The 15451-nt window shown below is 39.4% G+C and overlaps 1 protein-coding gene across 1 annotated transcript; it reads left to right on the forward strand.

Moving 5' to 3' along the window:
* Positions 1-6551: 6551 nt before the first annotated feature.
* Positions 6552-13536, forward strand: Agxt (Alanine-glyoxylate aminotransferase). The gene is made up of 8 exons (XM_080275843.1): positions 6552-6571; positions 7558-7708; positions 7982-8174; positions 9410-9575; positions 10332-10487; positions 11507-11602; positions 12045-12293; positions 12689-13536. Exons 2-8 carry the CDS (start codon positions 7559-7561, stop codon positions 12843-12845), a joined length of 1167 nt encoding a protein of 388 aa, XP_080131969.1. The 5' UTR covers positions 6552-6571; position 7558; the 3' UTR covers positions 12846-13536.
* The last annotated feature ends 1915 nt before the right edge of the window (positions 13537-15451 follow it).

Consider the following 15451-nt stretch of genomic DNA (forward strand, 5'->3'; position numbering starts at 1 on the left):
GGCACAAAACTTTAATGACTGCACACTGGTCCAATATGCTGATGACACACAGTTCCTTCATAGTGGTACACTAAATGAACTAAATACTCTAATAAGTAAGGCAGAAGAAACTTTAAATAATGCCAGAAGATATTTCTCAAGAAATGGACTTATGCTAAACACAAACAAGACTCAGTGTATCTTCATAGGGACCCGTCAGCTAATTGCAAAAATACCACCAAACACTACTGTTAATTTTGATGACAGTCATATAAAACCAAGTAATTATGTCAAAAACTTCGGAGTGTACATGGACAGCTACCTTATATTTGACACCCATGTTAACGAGATAAGTAAAAAGGTTACAGGGGCCTTAATGTATATTAACAGAATAAAAAATAGTTTTGATAGTTCAACTCGGCAAGTCATTGTTCAGTCACTAAGCCTTCTACGTTATGATTAGTAACGACCTTAAACCAAGGCAACAGTGTATAAATGCGAGAAATAAAGCAAATAGGGTCCTAGGATTTATTTCGAGAAGCGTGAGCAATAGATCATCTAAAGTAATACTGAAACTTTATCTAGCATTAGTAAGGCCACATTTAGACTACGCAGTACAATTTTGGTTTCCTTACTATAGAATGGATATTAATTCGTTAGAAAATGTACAGAGAAGAATGACAAAAATGATACATGACGTCCGGAACCTGTCATATGAAGACAGACTGAAAAGACTAAGTCTGCATTTGCTAGAGAGGCGGAGAGTAAGGGGAGACTTAATTGAGGTGTTTAAGTGGATGAAGGGTATAAATAAGGGAGATATTAGCAAGGTACTTAAAGTGAGCATCCAGGATAGAACTAGAAATAATGGTTTCAAACTAGAAAAATTCCGTTTCAGTAAGGAAATCGGTAGAAATTGGTTTGGTAATAGAGTAGTAGACGAATGGAATAAGCTACCTAGTAAAGTAGTTGCTGCCTCTTCCATTGAGAGTTTCAAGCATAGGCTAGATAAGCATATGACTAATAAGGGGTGGATATAGAAAAAAGAAAATCTTATAACCAATACAAATTCATAATTTTTCCTTTTCAGGTTACACTATGAGTCTCTATTCTCCCTTCACACTTTCCTGTAAAATGTCCACCCCAGTTTTTCTATACTGCGTGGTGTTCTTTCTGACTTTTTCCTGCCGGCTTCGGCTGGAGGGTTTGGAGGGCGAGGGAGAGCCTTCTTCTTTGCTATCCTTATCTCATTCTAGTAGTTCAGTTACTCTTCTAGGAGCTGCCTAGCATGGGCCAACAGGCCTACTGCAGTTATCCTCTCTTCTTATGTTCTTATGTCCTTATGTACTGTATTACAATATGGGGCTCAACAAACAACACTTTACTCAATAACGTCCAAATACTACAAAATTTTGCTGCTAAAATAGTAGATGGGAGAGCTAGAAAATATGATTATGTTACCTCTATCTTAAAGGAACTAAAGTGGTTAAATATTGCTAATATAAGAACCTTCAACAAAGCCGTCAAAATTTTCAAACAACTACACAATCAATACCCAGATTATTTTCTATCTCTCCCTACTGTAAATCGTGTAACTCAAAGTACTACCAGACAACAAAATAACCCGTATGTCCCCAAAGTAAACTCTAACATAAGAACATAAGAACATAAGAAGAGAGGATAACTGCAGTAGGCCGGTTGGCCCATGCTAGGCAGCTCCTAGAAGAGCAACTGAACTACTAGAATGAGATAAGGATAGCAAAGAAGAAGGCTCTCCCCCGCCCTCCAAACCCTCCAGCCGAAGCCGGCAGGAAAAAGTCAGAAAGAACACCACGCCGTATAGAAAAACTGGCGTGGACATTTTACAGGAAAGTGTGAAAGGAGAATAGAGACTATCATAGTGTAACCTGAAAACACTGGTGCCAGATCCACCTCTGTAAAGGCATCTAAGATATGGAACCAACTCCCATTAAATATCAAAGAAGCCAGTAATATATATTTATTCAAAGCAAAACTAAAGGAATTCCTTCTGACTTAGGCAATCAGTTTATGTTGACAACTGTAGACTATTGTATATACCATAGTCAATACTATGTATGAAGAATAACCACTCATGTGGAAATAAAGTTTATTATTATTATTATTTTTATTATTATTATTACTCTCTCTTGCTCTCCCGCGCAGGCCTGGCGCTCTCAAAAGGGCAAGGATTATATCAAAGCGCAGAGGAAGCAGACAACTTTAAGATGAAATTAAATCCTTGTTGAGAATCTCAAGTGGTGTACCTCTATAGGTCACTTCTGCTCCCCTTCTTATCTGTGTTGAGCAAGCAAGAAAAGAGCATGTGAACGTGGGTGATATCGGCAGGTGATTTTGAGACATTAGGACAAGTAAGTGAGGGTGGTTCTGTACAGTGACTTTTTAGTTAGGGATAAAACTTCATTTCTGGCCAGTTTTCGCAAATGGGGCTCTTCGGGGAAATGATGTAATTCTTGCCATTTCCCGGTCGATTTGATTAACCTTACTCAACACCTTTCGTAGATAATGATTACTGCTACCTATTCCTCTGACTTCCTTATCTATAACTTCAATCAAAGGCCGCTATAGGACCAGATGAGCCTCCCTAATCACGCAGTAGCATCATCTCGGTTCAAAGAGGGAACTATAAGCCGAAATTATCTACTTATCGGAATCTCCCAGGCGGCCTCCCCAGGTGTGGCCATTGTCAAAGGTGTGAATATGTAGTCATTAAATTCGCTTTAGTAATAAGTGGCTGTGTGCTGTGCAGGTGTGAGGTGTGTGTGTGTGTGTGTGTGTGTGTGTGTGTGTGTGTGTGTGTGTGTGTGTGTCCTGTCATAGCTGAAGCAAACCGATTGGAATTAGATAATATAAAATAATACGCTTGCTGGAGTTAGGCAGACAGATTTACTGTTTATGCTGCTCTCTCTCTCTCTCTCTCTCTCTCATCCAGGTGTGAGTAATTAGCTTTGACCTTTAATATACCTGCGTCCCTGCCCTTTGACCTGATCCCTAATGACATCACCTGGCGCCAAGCTGTCTGTTGGGGTCTCTCTCTCTCTCTCTCTCTCTCTCTCTCTCTCTCTCTCTCTCTCTCTCTCTCTCTCTCTCTCTCTCTCTCTCTCTTTTGTGCAGCTATATCCCGTGGCTTAGTGTCAGAATAAGACAGGACTACGGCCCTTCTTCCTTTCTACAGCACTTCTTCGTGACTAGCACCATATCCTAGTGTTACCATATTCGTAGAGTTCAGCACTGGAAATATGGCAATATATGCCTAGCTGAAGTGAACAGAGTTTAGTTAAGAAGAGTTCCCTAGGGCTATTTCCAACCTCTCCGGTTCGACAGGTTTACCAAAAGTTGAATAAAATCGTTTGGAAATAACAATAATTATAATATACATCAACGACTTAAAGGGGTTTATTTATCGGTGCCGAAAATCCATCGATAATATGCGGCAAACAGCTTCCTGAAGGCCGAGTACTGTTATCACATAATCAGCCTGGCCTCGCGGGGTTGCCGGACGTATGAAAAAAGTATACAAAATTTCTAAATAAACCAGAGCATTTTCCTTTCCCATGACCATCCCAGAAAATTCAGGCCATGCTAATGATTAATGATTTTGAGAGGCTGTGTTTTCCCGCCGTCTTAGTGCTTCTTGTGAGCTTTTCTTTCACCTGGAGTGGAAAAGACTAAGTGGAACCTTCTATGGGTATGGGAGCAGGTGTTGTGTAAGATGTAGACCCGGCGAATTGTGTGGAGTGTAGCCGAAGAAACGAAATTTGCTTCATATATTTGTTTTAAGCTCAACACGAGAAGCCGAAACGAATGGAACCTCACGTAAGTACAGACGTGCTGTTTTCCTTTTTTCCTTTTGTTTTTAATCTTATGTGTAGTTACTGTACGGTATCTGAGAGTTGATTTGTTTATGTTTAGTACAGCTGTAGTGACTGAATATAATTTTAACAGGGTACAAAAAACAGAAATGGTTGGAAGAGATCTCAACTCAGTGACAGTTTAGTCCAGCTTTTCTTAACCTGGGGATGCTGAAGTCAATTTTAGGGGGTGCTGGAAAATGCAACATACTGTATATTGGTTTTGCTTAGTATTGGCATCATTGATATTTTATTTTTGGAGAATGTATAAAATGAACTGTCAAGGAGTACTTCACTTTGTCCTTGTAGTAGTGTAGTAACAGTAGCAGTGTAGCAACTGCAGTCCCAGTAACCAGATGTAAGGGGATGCTCGACTGTGTGGCCTTACTGCAGAGTGTGCTGAGGTAGAAAAAGGTTAAGCAAAGCTCTTTAGTCTTGCTCCTTCCACGCGATTTTTAGCTGAAGGTCTCTTGCACTGAATGGGTTGACGAAGGCCATCTATAACCCCTACTGTTCGATGAAAATTCTCTCCTGCAGTCCACCATCCTCCTCTTGGGGAATAGGGACGCGAGTATCTAATGGAGTGCTATTTATGAACCACCCTGTACGTAAAACTGAAGGGGGCCGCCATTTGAGGAGTCCCTAGATCGGTCCACATAACTAAACACAATATTTTTAGTGTGAAATGGACCAAGACAGCCGACATCTGTTGCAGTTCGACGGATTTGAGTGTGAGAGGTTCCAGGCGAATTGTGTGAATGTGAGGCACTATACCATTTTCACTTTAACTTGGCCTAAAATTGTCACATCTCCAGCTTACCTGTTGAGCTGTAGCAATAGAGTAACACTAAAGTATTATGCTATACTCTGTTTCCTTTAACTTGTCTTAATATTACCCGCTCTCCATCTCCGGTGCTGGGCTTAGATAAAAACAAATATGATACTAGTCACGAAGAAGTGGTATGAAAATGGTTTAGAGCTGTAGCATTAGCTTTTTCTGCCACTAAGCTACGTGAAATAAGCTACAGAAGGACGGAAATGTGGACCAAGTTAAGGTATGATGCTAGTCACGTAAAACTGGTGTCAGAAAGATTTAGAGCCGTAACATCGTCCTTATCTGTCACTGAGCTACATAAAATAAGCTACAAGAGGACGAAAATTTGAGCCAAGTTAAAGTGAAGGAAGTATAGACTAAGCTAATAATTATACGTCGCTAGATTAAGGTGTTCCCTCTTTATTACAAGGACAATTATCTGGTTATATTCTTGGTCTACCAGACTATTTGCGATGCAGCGATGCGATGAAGGGATTAAGGAAAGATGTAAATTCCCCACGTCGAAGTCTCTCCTAAGTTTCATAAAATCGTCTTGAGAGAGTAGAAATATAAGTACAGTAGATTGTAGAAATATTATAAGTAAGCCTATGCCATAGTGACAGCTTTGATAGCATACCGGAGCCCAGAGATAGGCTTATTATGCTGGTGCACTGATGAGAATAGGAAGTTATCTTGCTGTTAATGTTCTGTCATGCGGAGAGAGAGAGAGAGAGAGGAAAACTGGTAACAACAACCAATATGAGACAAAAGTACTATAAATGGAGAAAAGAAGGATCACGTTTCACCTATATCCAGTTAAAATCTGTCAATACTGCACAAGGATCCCAATGTGATAATAAACACTATGGGTCCAAGATCTGAGGAGAGGTGATTCGGCGACCTCCAGTTCTCTTGCTAGCAACTGAAGAATACAGGTACTGTAGTTAGATTTTTGCCTATCGACTGTTACCATATTTATGCCTATGAATGAAAGTAGGGTAGAGCGTAGGCCTACTGTAAATCTGCGGTATATATCGAGCTATTGCCTGACGCCTTTATTGCATGAGTGGTCAAATCTATCTATCTATCTATCTATTGCCAGACGCCATAATCCCGTAAGGGATGGCCATTTGTCTTTGAGTTATTTGTTTTACGGGAAGGGGCACTAACCCTCCACCAACCCACTTGATGACACGTATATAGGGAGCACGTATGGTTTGGTTATATGGTTACCACCCAGCGTTGTAAATGGTTTCTTGGCTGACGGGAAACCATTTGGCTTGTCACTCAATGTAAAGCCACCTGTAAAGGAAAGAAAAGCAATAAGAAGTGACAGGAAACATGGGAGAAATAGGAAGAGAGGAGGGCAGGCACAGAAAATGAATGATAAAGGCTCAGGAAGAAATAGGCAGCACTATATCAAGTGAGTGGATGATGGTCGCCACCACCTACCACTACTTCCACTTAATTCGCCCTGTCCTTTGCCATTTGGCTAACCTCCCTCCAGCTCATCCTCCTCATATTATCTCTCCGCTCTATCCCTCCACCTCATCCTTCCTTGATTGACCTCTGCTCCTCTCTTCCTCCACTCGCATACATATGTCTAGTGAGTCTCATTTTTTCCATCCTCATTGCATGACTAAACTTTAATAACATCACTATAAACCTTTATGGTCTGTTTCATATATTCTTTTCATGCTATGTATATAAAATGTAGTTATATTATCATGTAGCACTGCATTTCTGTGATACAACAGGTCACGGGGATAAATATTACCTAACAGGTGGTTGGACGGGTGCTATGCGGTGCGGTACGACGTGTGGGCGCAAGACGCAGCTTCAGTACATCAACCTTGGTTAGAGCGGCAACAAGTGGAGACTCGACCACGTTAGTATATTACTTGTTTTTCCTAATAAGGTGATTGATTTAGTGTATTTAGAGGTGAAGTGTATTGTGTACTGAAGGAACTATTATATGATTCATGTATAACATGAATGACACATGTATTGCATGGTCGTAACAAGGCAATTTAACTTCAACAACACTTGCAAGTGAGTTGTTTGTTTACTTGATTTTTCGTGTTCCGTTGCAAGTAATAATTTGCTTGTAGTACTTACATCATTTAGGGTACATCTGTGAGTGATTTTATTGACACTGTATCTAAATATTTGTCTGTAAATGTAACTTTATCAGCTTGTTTACGTGTAGCACTCGCTAATAGCCAAGGACACATCAGGATCATTAACATTTTCGTTGAGTACAGTCTCCAAGGGGTGGCAAGTACTTTCTGTTGCAGTGTATCGAGGACTGTTAAATTTCGTGTGGGAGGTGTTCTAGTCCAAAAGACTTTTCTTCTTTGTGGAGTATCTGTTTGGCAGTAATAGCATATACTGCACCTTTTATAAATAGCAGAAATACTGTACATATCTCAGATTATATTGATTATATTGCGAACTTTGAGTCGGCCTTGAGGTAAGTGTGGGGTTCTTGGCAGAATATGGTGTCATCTTTCATATAGTTGCCCCTGATATTAATGTTTGTGAAAAATAGCAAACTTCCATTCATATGTTGCCATAATTCTTACATAATTTGTTTAATACTTCCATATACAGCATTGTATGTAAATTTGGATATCTAGCTGTAGGACTCATACCACCTATATGCTGCTACCTCTGTTACTCAGCCAGTGTGGTGTATGAGAATGCTTAAAATCATGCAATAATTGCATTATTTAGTCATATAATTTTGTATGTGTAGTACTTCTCATTACCAACCAACCATCTCATAGGTGATCAATTTGTGTTCATAAATCCAAACAAAATGCCCACTATACTTTTGTTTGTTTATTTATTTATTTATTTATTATTTTTCAGGATGAATGTACAACCCCCTCAGTGCCTTGTGGCTCCCCTCAATGTGCCCAGCAAGCTGCTGATGGGCCCAGGTCCCTCCAACAGTCCCTTGAGGGTCCACTATGCCATGATGAAGCCTCTCCTTGGACACCTCCATCCAGAGTTCACCAAGGTTTGACATATTGCTGTATTATCAGTATTAGTATTAGTATTATTAGTATTACTATTATTATTATTGTTATTATATTTATTATTATCATTATTATTATCTTACAGTGTATGCTAGTTCTCCATGCACATCACTTCTAGCTGCAGATCATGATCCATTCTCTCTCACTTCAGTTGAGCAGTCAGACAAATTTTTAGTTTCTGTATGTTATCAATTGATACTTAAACCAGTATGCAGCCAGTAAGCATAAAATCTAAGCCTTCTTCTTCTTCACAGATCATGGATGAGGTCAAGGATGGCCTGCGATACATTTTCCAAACCCGTGCCGAAGTTGTGTGCTGTGTGAGTGGCACAGGACATGCTGGGATGGAAACAACAATATGCAACCTACTGGAGCCGTCAAATGTGATTTTGGTGCTCCAAAATGGCATTTGGGGCGAGCGTGCAGCTGACATGGCTAGGAGGCATGGTGAGATGAGGGTGAGGTAGTGGTGGAGGGTTTAGGAATGACAGAGTGTGGAAGATGAGTGAGTGGGGATGAGGAAGGTATAGTTGTGGGGTGAAGAAGGTTGTGGGAAAGGTGAGGGAGTGAGGGAGGGTAAGAGACAAGATACAGTGGAGTTCTGTATGCTGCAAAGTGGAATCTTGGGGGAGCATGCAGCTAATATCGCAAGGAGGCATGGTGAGGTGGGGTGAGGAAGGGGTCGGGGCTTGTGTTCATATGCACAGTTATAATATTTTGTTCTTTATAATAGGTTGATAGACTGATGAAATACAATGAACCCTTATTATAATTCACATTATTATTATTTTTTTTTTACATACTTTTGCTTACTATGAGGTTCTTGGTAAACCATGAAAAACTGCCTTCAAGTTCCATTGCCACCTATAAAGCTGATTTAACCGTTCCCCCAATTTACACTATAGCACCAAATGCATAGAACAACTGTGATGTTGTGGAGAGCATCCTGGGCTTACAAGGTGGACTGTCTGTAATGAAATTACCATACTGATCCATAATTTTGGGAAATTGTTTCCAGGCATTCATATCTGTGACTGTAGTGTCTGGTGTTGTTGTTTGTATTTATCTTTCTCCGACCTCAGAAAGTGTACTTAGCCATTCCATTTGCAACATCCAGCATAGAGTACTATCATATTAAAAGATATGACATTGAAGGTATGAAAGATGGAATAATGAATGTCTGCAAATTGTCAGGCAGACACAGATGGGTTCTGTAATGGTATTTTAAGTATGAAAACATTCTTTTTTAGTTTCTTTTGGTGTTTCCATATGATTTTATTCAGATTTAGAAAAAACCCTCAGAATGAAGAAGATACTGACCAGTTAATCCTTCAACTGCTAGGAGTTCTCTCATTCAAGCAATATCATCAGCTGTTAGCCTGAATAAAATACCTAGATCTGTCCACAGCACAATTACTGTATTAACCTTCTTCCCTTACAGATATAAAAACAGTGCTGTCTATTGGTCTGGTGGGTAGAACACTCCACATGGAGTGATGACCTTGCATAGATTCAATCTCTATGTTTTGACTATAGATTTTTCAGTCATGTAATGCCATGAAGGGAAATAAGTTGGTCATCTACATTTAAGTGTGCAGAACAATGGTGCCTACAGTCTAAGGGCCCTACATCTAGAATGGGGTAATGCAGGATTGGCTGTTAACATTTTTTGTTGCTTTCAGATGCGGATGTGCGTATAATTGAGAAGGGTCCTGGAGAAGTGTTCACAATGGGTGAGATAGAAGCAGCAGTACAGCAGCACCAACCGGCTGTTGTGTTTGCAGTACAAGGAGAGTCATCCACTGGAGCACTGCAGCCACTGGAAGGCCTTGGCCATATCTGCCACAAGTAAGAAGGCGCAGGATAGGGATAGCTTCACATGATGACACAAGTATAATCAGGCTGCTCCATGGCCTGATAATAAAAGCGTTCATCAGTGTTGCTGCCAAGGGAGTAATGTGGATATTGTAGCCATTGAGAGGCCCCAAACACGTCACAAGTTAGAAAAGAGAATATGGCAGAAGTTACAGAGCTTTGATATGCACGGTGGTTGAATACAAGTTATATCACTTGTTTTCAATTATCAGTTTCATTTCCTGTCATGGAAAAAAAAGTAATAATAGTCCTTGATATGTGTTTTGCAAACCTCTTCCATTTCTTTGTCATTCCCCAGTTACTTTTATCCTTGACTTCAGTACCTCATTTCTCACACATTCAGTCCCTCATCTTTCCATCATTGGCCCGCCATTCTTGATTGAGCATCTGTTACACACTAGTACACTGATTATCATTTTTACTCACCTAATTGGTCCTGGAGAAATATGCCTTCACTTGTGGCACTGATTCAAGTAGGCCACTCCACTGCCTGTTTATACAAACATTCCTTAACTCCCTCCCTCCCCTCCCAGAAGTAGGATGCTGGACTGCAGAAGGGCAGCTTCAGTCTGTGGTCCTCCAGTTCACAGTGATAGGAGAATGGGCCCACAGCAACCACCATAATGATACTGTATTAAATATTTACCCATATGGCTGTCTAAGCATGTGCAGTAACCAAGATTCATCTTCATGCAGGAGCGATGATTTATAAACACCATGCTTTTTCAGGCATGGTGCACTGCTGGCGGTCGATACTGTGGCATCACTGGGGGGAACGCCCTTCTTCATGGATGCTTGGGGTGTTGATGTTGTTTACACTGGCACACAGAAAGTTCTGTCTGCACCGCCCTCAATGGCACCTATTGCATTTAGTGACAGAGCTATGTAAGTGATTTGTATCTGCTTTTTAATACACGAAAACCACATTTCAAGTCTCCTTTTTTGACACTGATGCACAGAAGATTCTCTCAGTGCCATCCTTCATTCCATTCAGTGACAAAGCTATAACATTGTAGGACTGGCTCAACCCATTTTGATATAAAGTACAGTAATTTTTTTTTTTTTTTTTTTTTTTAGTCATACAAACTCCAAATGGTTTATTCAGCTTAGGAAAGACTTCACATACTAATGGGTTTAAAAGTAATGTCCACTAATGCACTTAGCACAATAAGTTTTTATTCTTACCACTATTATTCTTACTGCTTCAGCTTAGGAAGTCTCTTGTAATGAAAGGTTTCAGTATGGTAATGTCTTATTTTTCTTTTTATTTTGATACTGTAGTTACTTGTTGTGGTTTCCAGATAATTTTATTGAGATTTATGTTAAAGATTTCTTCCATTAAAAGAGTTAAGGGTGGTAGTTTGTGTGTGTGTGTGTGTGTGTGTGTGTGTGTGTGTGTGTGTGTGTGTGTGCACCCTGCAAGCTAAAATGTAGCTAAAAGTTTCATATTTTTTTGTGTCTAGCATTTAATGAATCATAAATTACAAGTAATTATGGGTGCTGCAACTTTAGTGGGTAAAATTAAATGTAGGTAATAGTCTTCATAATAACTATATTGTGCAGTTTAGTTCAGAGGTCATAAGGAAAGGACAGAGAATGAGAGACTGGCTATGACAGTGTTGTTGTTGTACTTGCCATTCAAATTAGTCATGGAGAGAGATATATATAAATTACATGATCATGGTCATACAGTGCAAGGGTTAGCCATATTTATTCCCATCCGTAGGTGAAAAAGAAAGGTCAGGATGACGATATTAATAGTAGTGATGAGGTTATCTGACAAGGTGAGAGTAAAGTTCTAGTGGAGAGATATATGTATTATGTCTCTGTCCCACCCTGAGGTGGGAAAAAATTGTTATTATGATGTTGATGATAATAATGATGATGATGGTGTTATTTATCAGGGCAAGAGTGAAGGCACGTAAGACACCGGTGAGGAGCTTCTACTCTGACATCCTATGGTTGGCTAACTACTGGGGTTGTGATGGCACTCCTCGCAAGTATGTCTTTGTTTTAACTGATTTTGTAATGTCATAAGGTTATCAGTAACTGTGTCACTGATGCTGATACATGTAAATCACTTGTTCACAACAAGACAGACATCACAGCAAATCAGATTAAAGTTCCCATTAACGAACACATTTTGACTCCTTCGTATTCTTGTCTCATTTGTTATAGCTCCACCTTACAAGAACAGAGATTGAAGTGATGTATCTTGACTCCTTTTCTTCTCAGACAAGGACAGAGATTAAAGTGTTGTATGTTGGGTTACCTGTCTTCTCTAATGCATGTCCACAAACAAATCACAATTCCTTGTTCCTTATTTTTGCTCTGTATGAATGGGAAACATTAGATTGAATTGTTGATAGAAGAGGAAATTGTTTTCTCTTCTCTGCTTTGTTGCTATATGCCCTCTAATCAACACACCCAACCCCCTCACAGATACCACCACACGGGCCCAATCAGTTCCGTATATGCTCTACGAGAGGCTCTGAGCATGGCGTGTGAGGAGGGGCTCGAGTCACTCTGGTCCCGCCACAGATCCTGTGCCCAGAGACTATACAGTGGCCTGGAGGAGCTGGGACTGAAACCATTGATAGCAGATCCTGCCAACCGCACACCCACAGTCACCACCATTATAGTACCAGAGGGTGTGGAGTGGATGAAGGTTACAAAATACTTTATGGAGAAGTGAGTAATTGCCTTACATTTAATAGAACCATAGTTATGCTCATACTGTACTTTTATTCTTGATACTGCTTTCATTGACCCTCTTACTTTTAAAACAAAAAATAAGTAAGGTTATGTGAGGGGCGTGAATATGAATGATTATGTGTATGAGATAGAGTCAGGATTCCAGGAGCATGACTGGTAAATGAATAAGAATGTGACTTATTTAATTGGGTATGCTGTTGATAGTTGTCCCTCTGTCAGGTTTTTCTTGTCTCTGAGCCCTACCTCACTCCATCCTTGGGTGAAGAAAGATGTCAGGATGATGATGATGATTAACAGTTCATAGTGTCAGTCAGCAAAGCATGATAGGCAGGTATTTTGATGCAACTCATATATTAATCTTCAATCCTCAGGTACCTGGTGGAGATCAGTGGTGGGCTTGGACCAAGTGCAGGGAAGGTGTGGCGTGTGGGGCTAATGGGACACAACTGCACCCCAGACAATGTTGACTTGGTGCTCAAGATTATGAAGGAGGCACTGGCACAGCCTGCCATTAGGAGTAACTTGTAGTCATGGTGAATGGGTGTTCTCAGGGGAAATGAGAGCACAGATTGTGAATATAATTGATTATGATGGTAGCTGAACTTGTATAGCCTATTGAAAGCAAAAATACAGTAAGTTGTTGATCCCATCATTCTGATAACATCACTTAATTTCATTCTTGCCACCTTCTGATGATTTATGTCATCTTAGGAAAAGCAGTTACACTGTGAAAGAGTTAGCTCCATAACTGCAAGAGCTCACTCCACAGATGAATAAACTTGTTGGGCAGTAGCCAAAATATGTAATATTAAAAGCTGTTATCATACTGAAGGGTTTAACAGTATCTTAACTTCCCAGACACCAACAGAAAGAAATGCAGTAAACCAGGGTATCAGTGCCTTATTTTCTGAGGTGATATTCCATGTTTATCATTCCATATACTGTGTCCTTGTTTCATCTCCTGTGCCATTATGGAATGTGATAATGTGGTTGTTAGTAAGACAAGAGTTTTGATATAGGGAGTGCTTATTATAAATCAGAGGTATGTTCCAAAGTATAGGAAGTTTTTTGTCAACCTCATCAGTTTAGTGATGAGTTTTCATACCTTATTCTTGACACTGCCAGATGATTTTAATCAACTTGGGGACAATCTGCAGCAGTAACACAGTTTGTGAAGGCCATGTCTAATCCACTCTGTATGAAAAGTTTACCTTTACCTAAATAAAACTGGAGATAGCAAGAATAAGTCAAAGAAAGTATGGTACATGCATCACTGCATTCAAAGAGTTAAAATTTTATACTGTAAATTATATGAACAAGTCAGGTGCAAGAATAGTCGTAGAACTGTAGGACAAGAATACAAGCCAATGTTACTAGAGATAGTTGAGCTCAGTCCCTACCCTGTGCTGTGATGTTTGTTGCTGCTGAGATTATTAGAGATGAACTTTGTAAACATTTTAGCCATTATATTTATAAGTTTTATTTAGATGTAGGGTTGTACTCCAAGTGGTATTTTAGATTTCAGAACACCTTGTCCTTAGTGAGTTTGGTTATTTTGTACATTACTTTTTGGTATTCTCTCGTATGTTATTGATACATTAGTTGATATGAAGATGATTTAAACAGCATGCATGAGAATGTTAAAGTTTGATATGCAAACATAGTCACTATGAAAGAAGTGCTGTGAAACCTCCTGTGCCTCTCAGAATATGGCCCTGTTACATTATAAACAAGCTTTATCACAATGTACATTGTAGCCATAATGATCATGAGATTATTGGTATTAATTTTCCTGGTGATGTATGATGTGACCGTATGATGTAGTGATAAAATAAGGACAGACTCTTTAATACAAAGAGTTTCACCTTACCTGAATCAGAATACAGTTGTACGTATTGTAACAGTAGTTAGCTAGACAAAATTCAAAAACCAACTTACGGAAATGGTAAATAGCTGTTCTAGTTGAAATATAAGAGTAAATCACATAGATTGGATGCTTATCACTCTCTCTCTCTCTCTCTCTCTCTCTCTCTCTCTCTCTCTCTCTCTCTCTCATTAAAACAAAAATTGGTGAAGCTGTGAAATGCTTATATTTGTTACAACCAGATCTTATAATAGAAAGTTAGCAACATACTTTGGGTGTATATGTGTGTGTGTGTGCTCAGTGAAATGTTTTCCAATGTTTTCAGTGGTGCTAAGGAGCTCTAGTTTGATGAGTTTCATAATGTTTGTAGTTGTTAAGAATTTTGATTGTGGCATTATTCTTGGTATTGTAAATATTTTATCTTTGTTATATTTGTATTTAGTGTCTTCAAAATTTTATGCAGTTTATTAAGCCATCTATATTTCTCATACTTCCCAAAACAACAGAAAGTCTCTAATACAGTATTCCAGTTTCTGTGTGCGCTTCATATTGCTGTCACATTGAAAAAGTTCATGTACCACTTTCCCTTTTCCACAGCTGGCAGAGAAGTGCTGAATTTTTGCATATAGCTGCACTGTATAGATAATTATTTTTATGGTCCCCAGTTGACAAAGACTGATAGACTGATGATACTAGACCACTTCAGTGAGTAGCTCCCAGAGATGAAAAAAAATATTAGATGAAGAGAAGACACCTAAATTTGTTTGAAGTTCCGCCTTAGCATGCCGGGTGAAAGATTGAATAGACTTGGTCTCTTCTGTGCACTTAGTGTTTTTCTCCTTGCTGTTGTAGCTTCTGCCAAATATATCAGCAGTCTAAGATCTTAAAAGAGTCTGTTGATTGTCTGTGTTGTGGGAATGGTGTTGTTGTTTTTTGTTGTTATGGCCTCAGGCTCACCTGAACATAAACAAAGTTCCTGTTCTTCTGCAGTCCGCCATCCTCATTTGGGGGATAGGGAGGGAGTTGAGGGATATTTTTACAAGTGGGTTGGGCAGTTACCCAGTTACATCAGTGCAGCTTCATGAAGATGTTCCTTTCCAGCTCTGTTGTGAGAATGAAGTGAATAAATGTGTTGTGGTGTGAGTATGGCATTGCACTGGGGAATATGTACATAAACTGCTTGACAAAATTATATGCTCAACCTTTAGATCATCTGACTTTGACATTCAGTAATATTTATAACTGTGTCAGCAATTATTTTAATAATTTT

Source organism: Coenobita brevimanus, chromosome 63 (genome assembly GCF_032717465.1).
Source record: "Coenobita brevimanus isolate Jiangsu-jjx chromosome 63, ASM3271746v2, whole genome shotgun sequence".
NCBI lineage: Eukaryota > Metazoa > Arthropoda > Malacostraca > Decapoda > Coenobitidae > Coenobita > Coenobita brevimanus.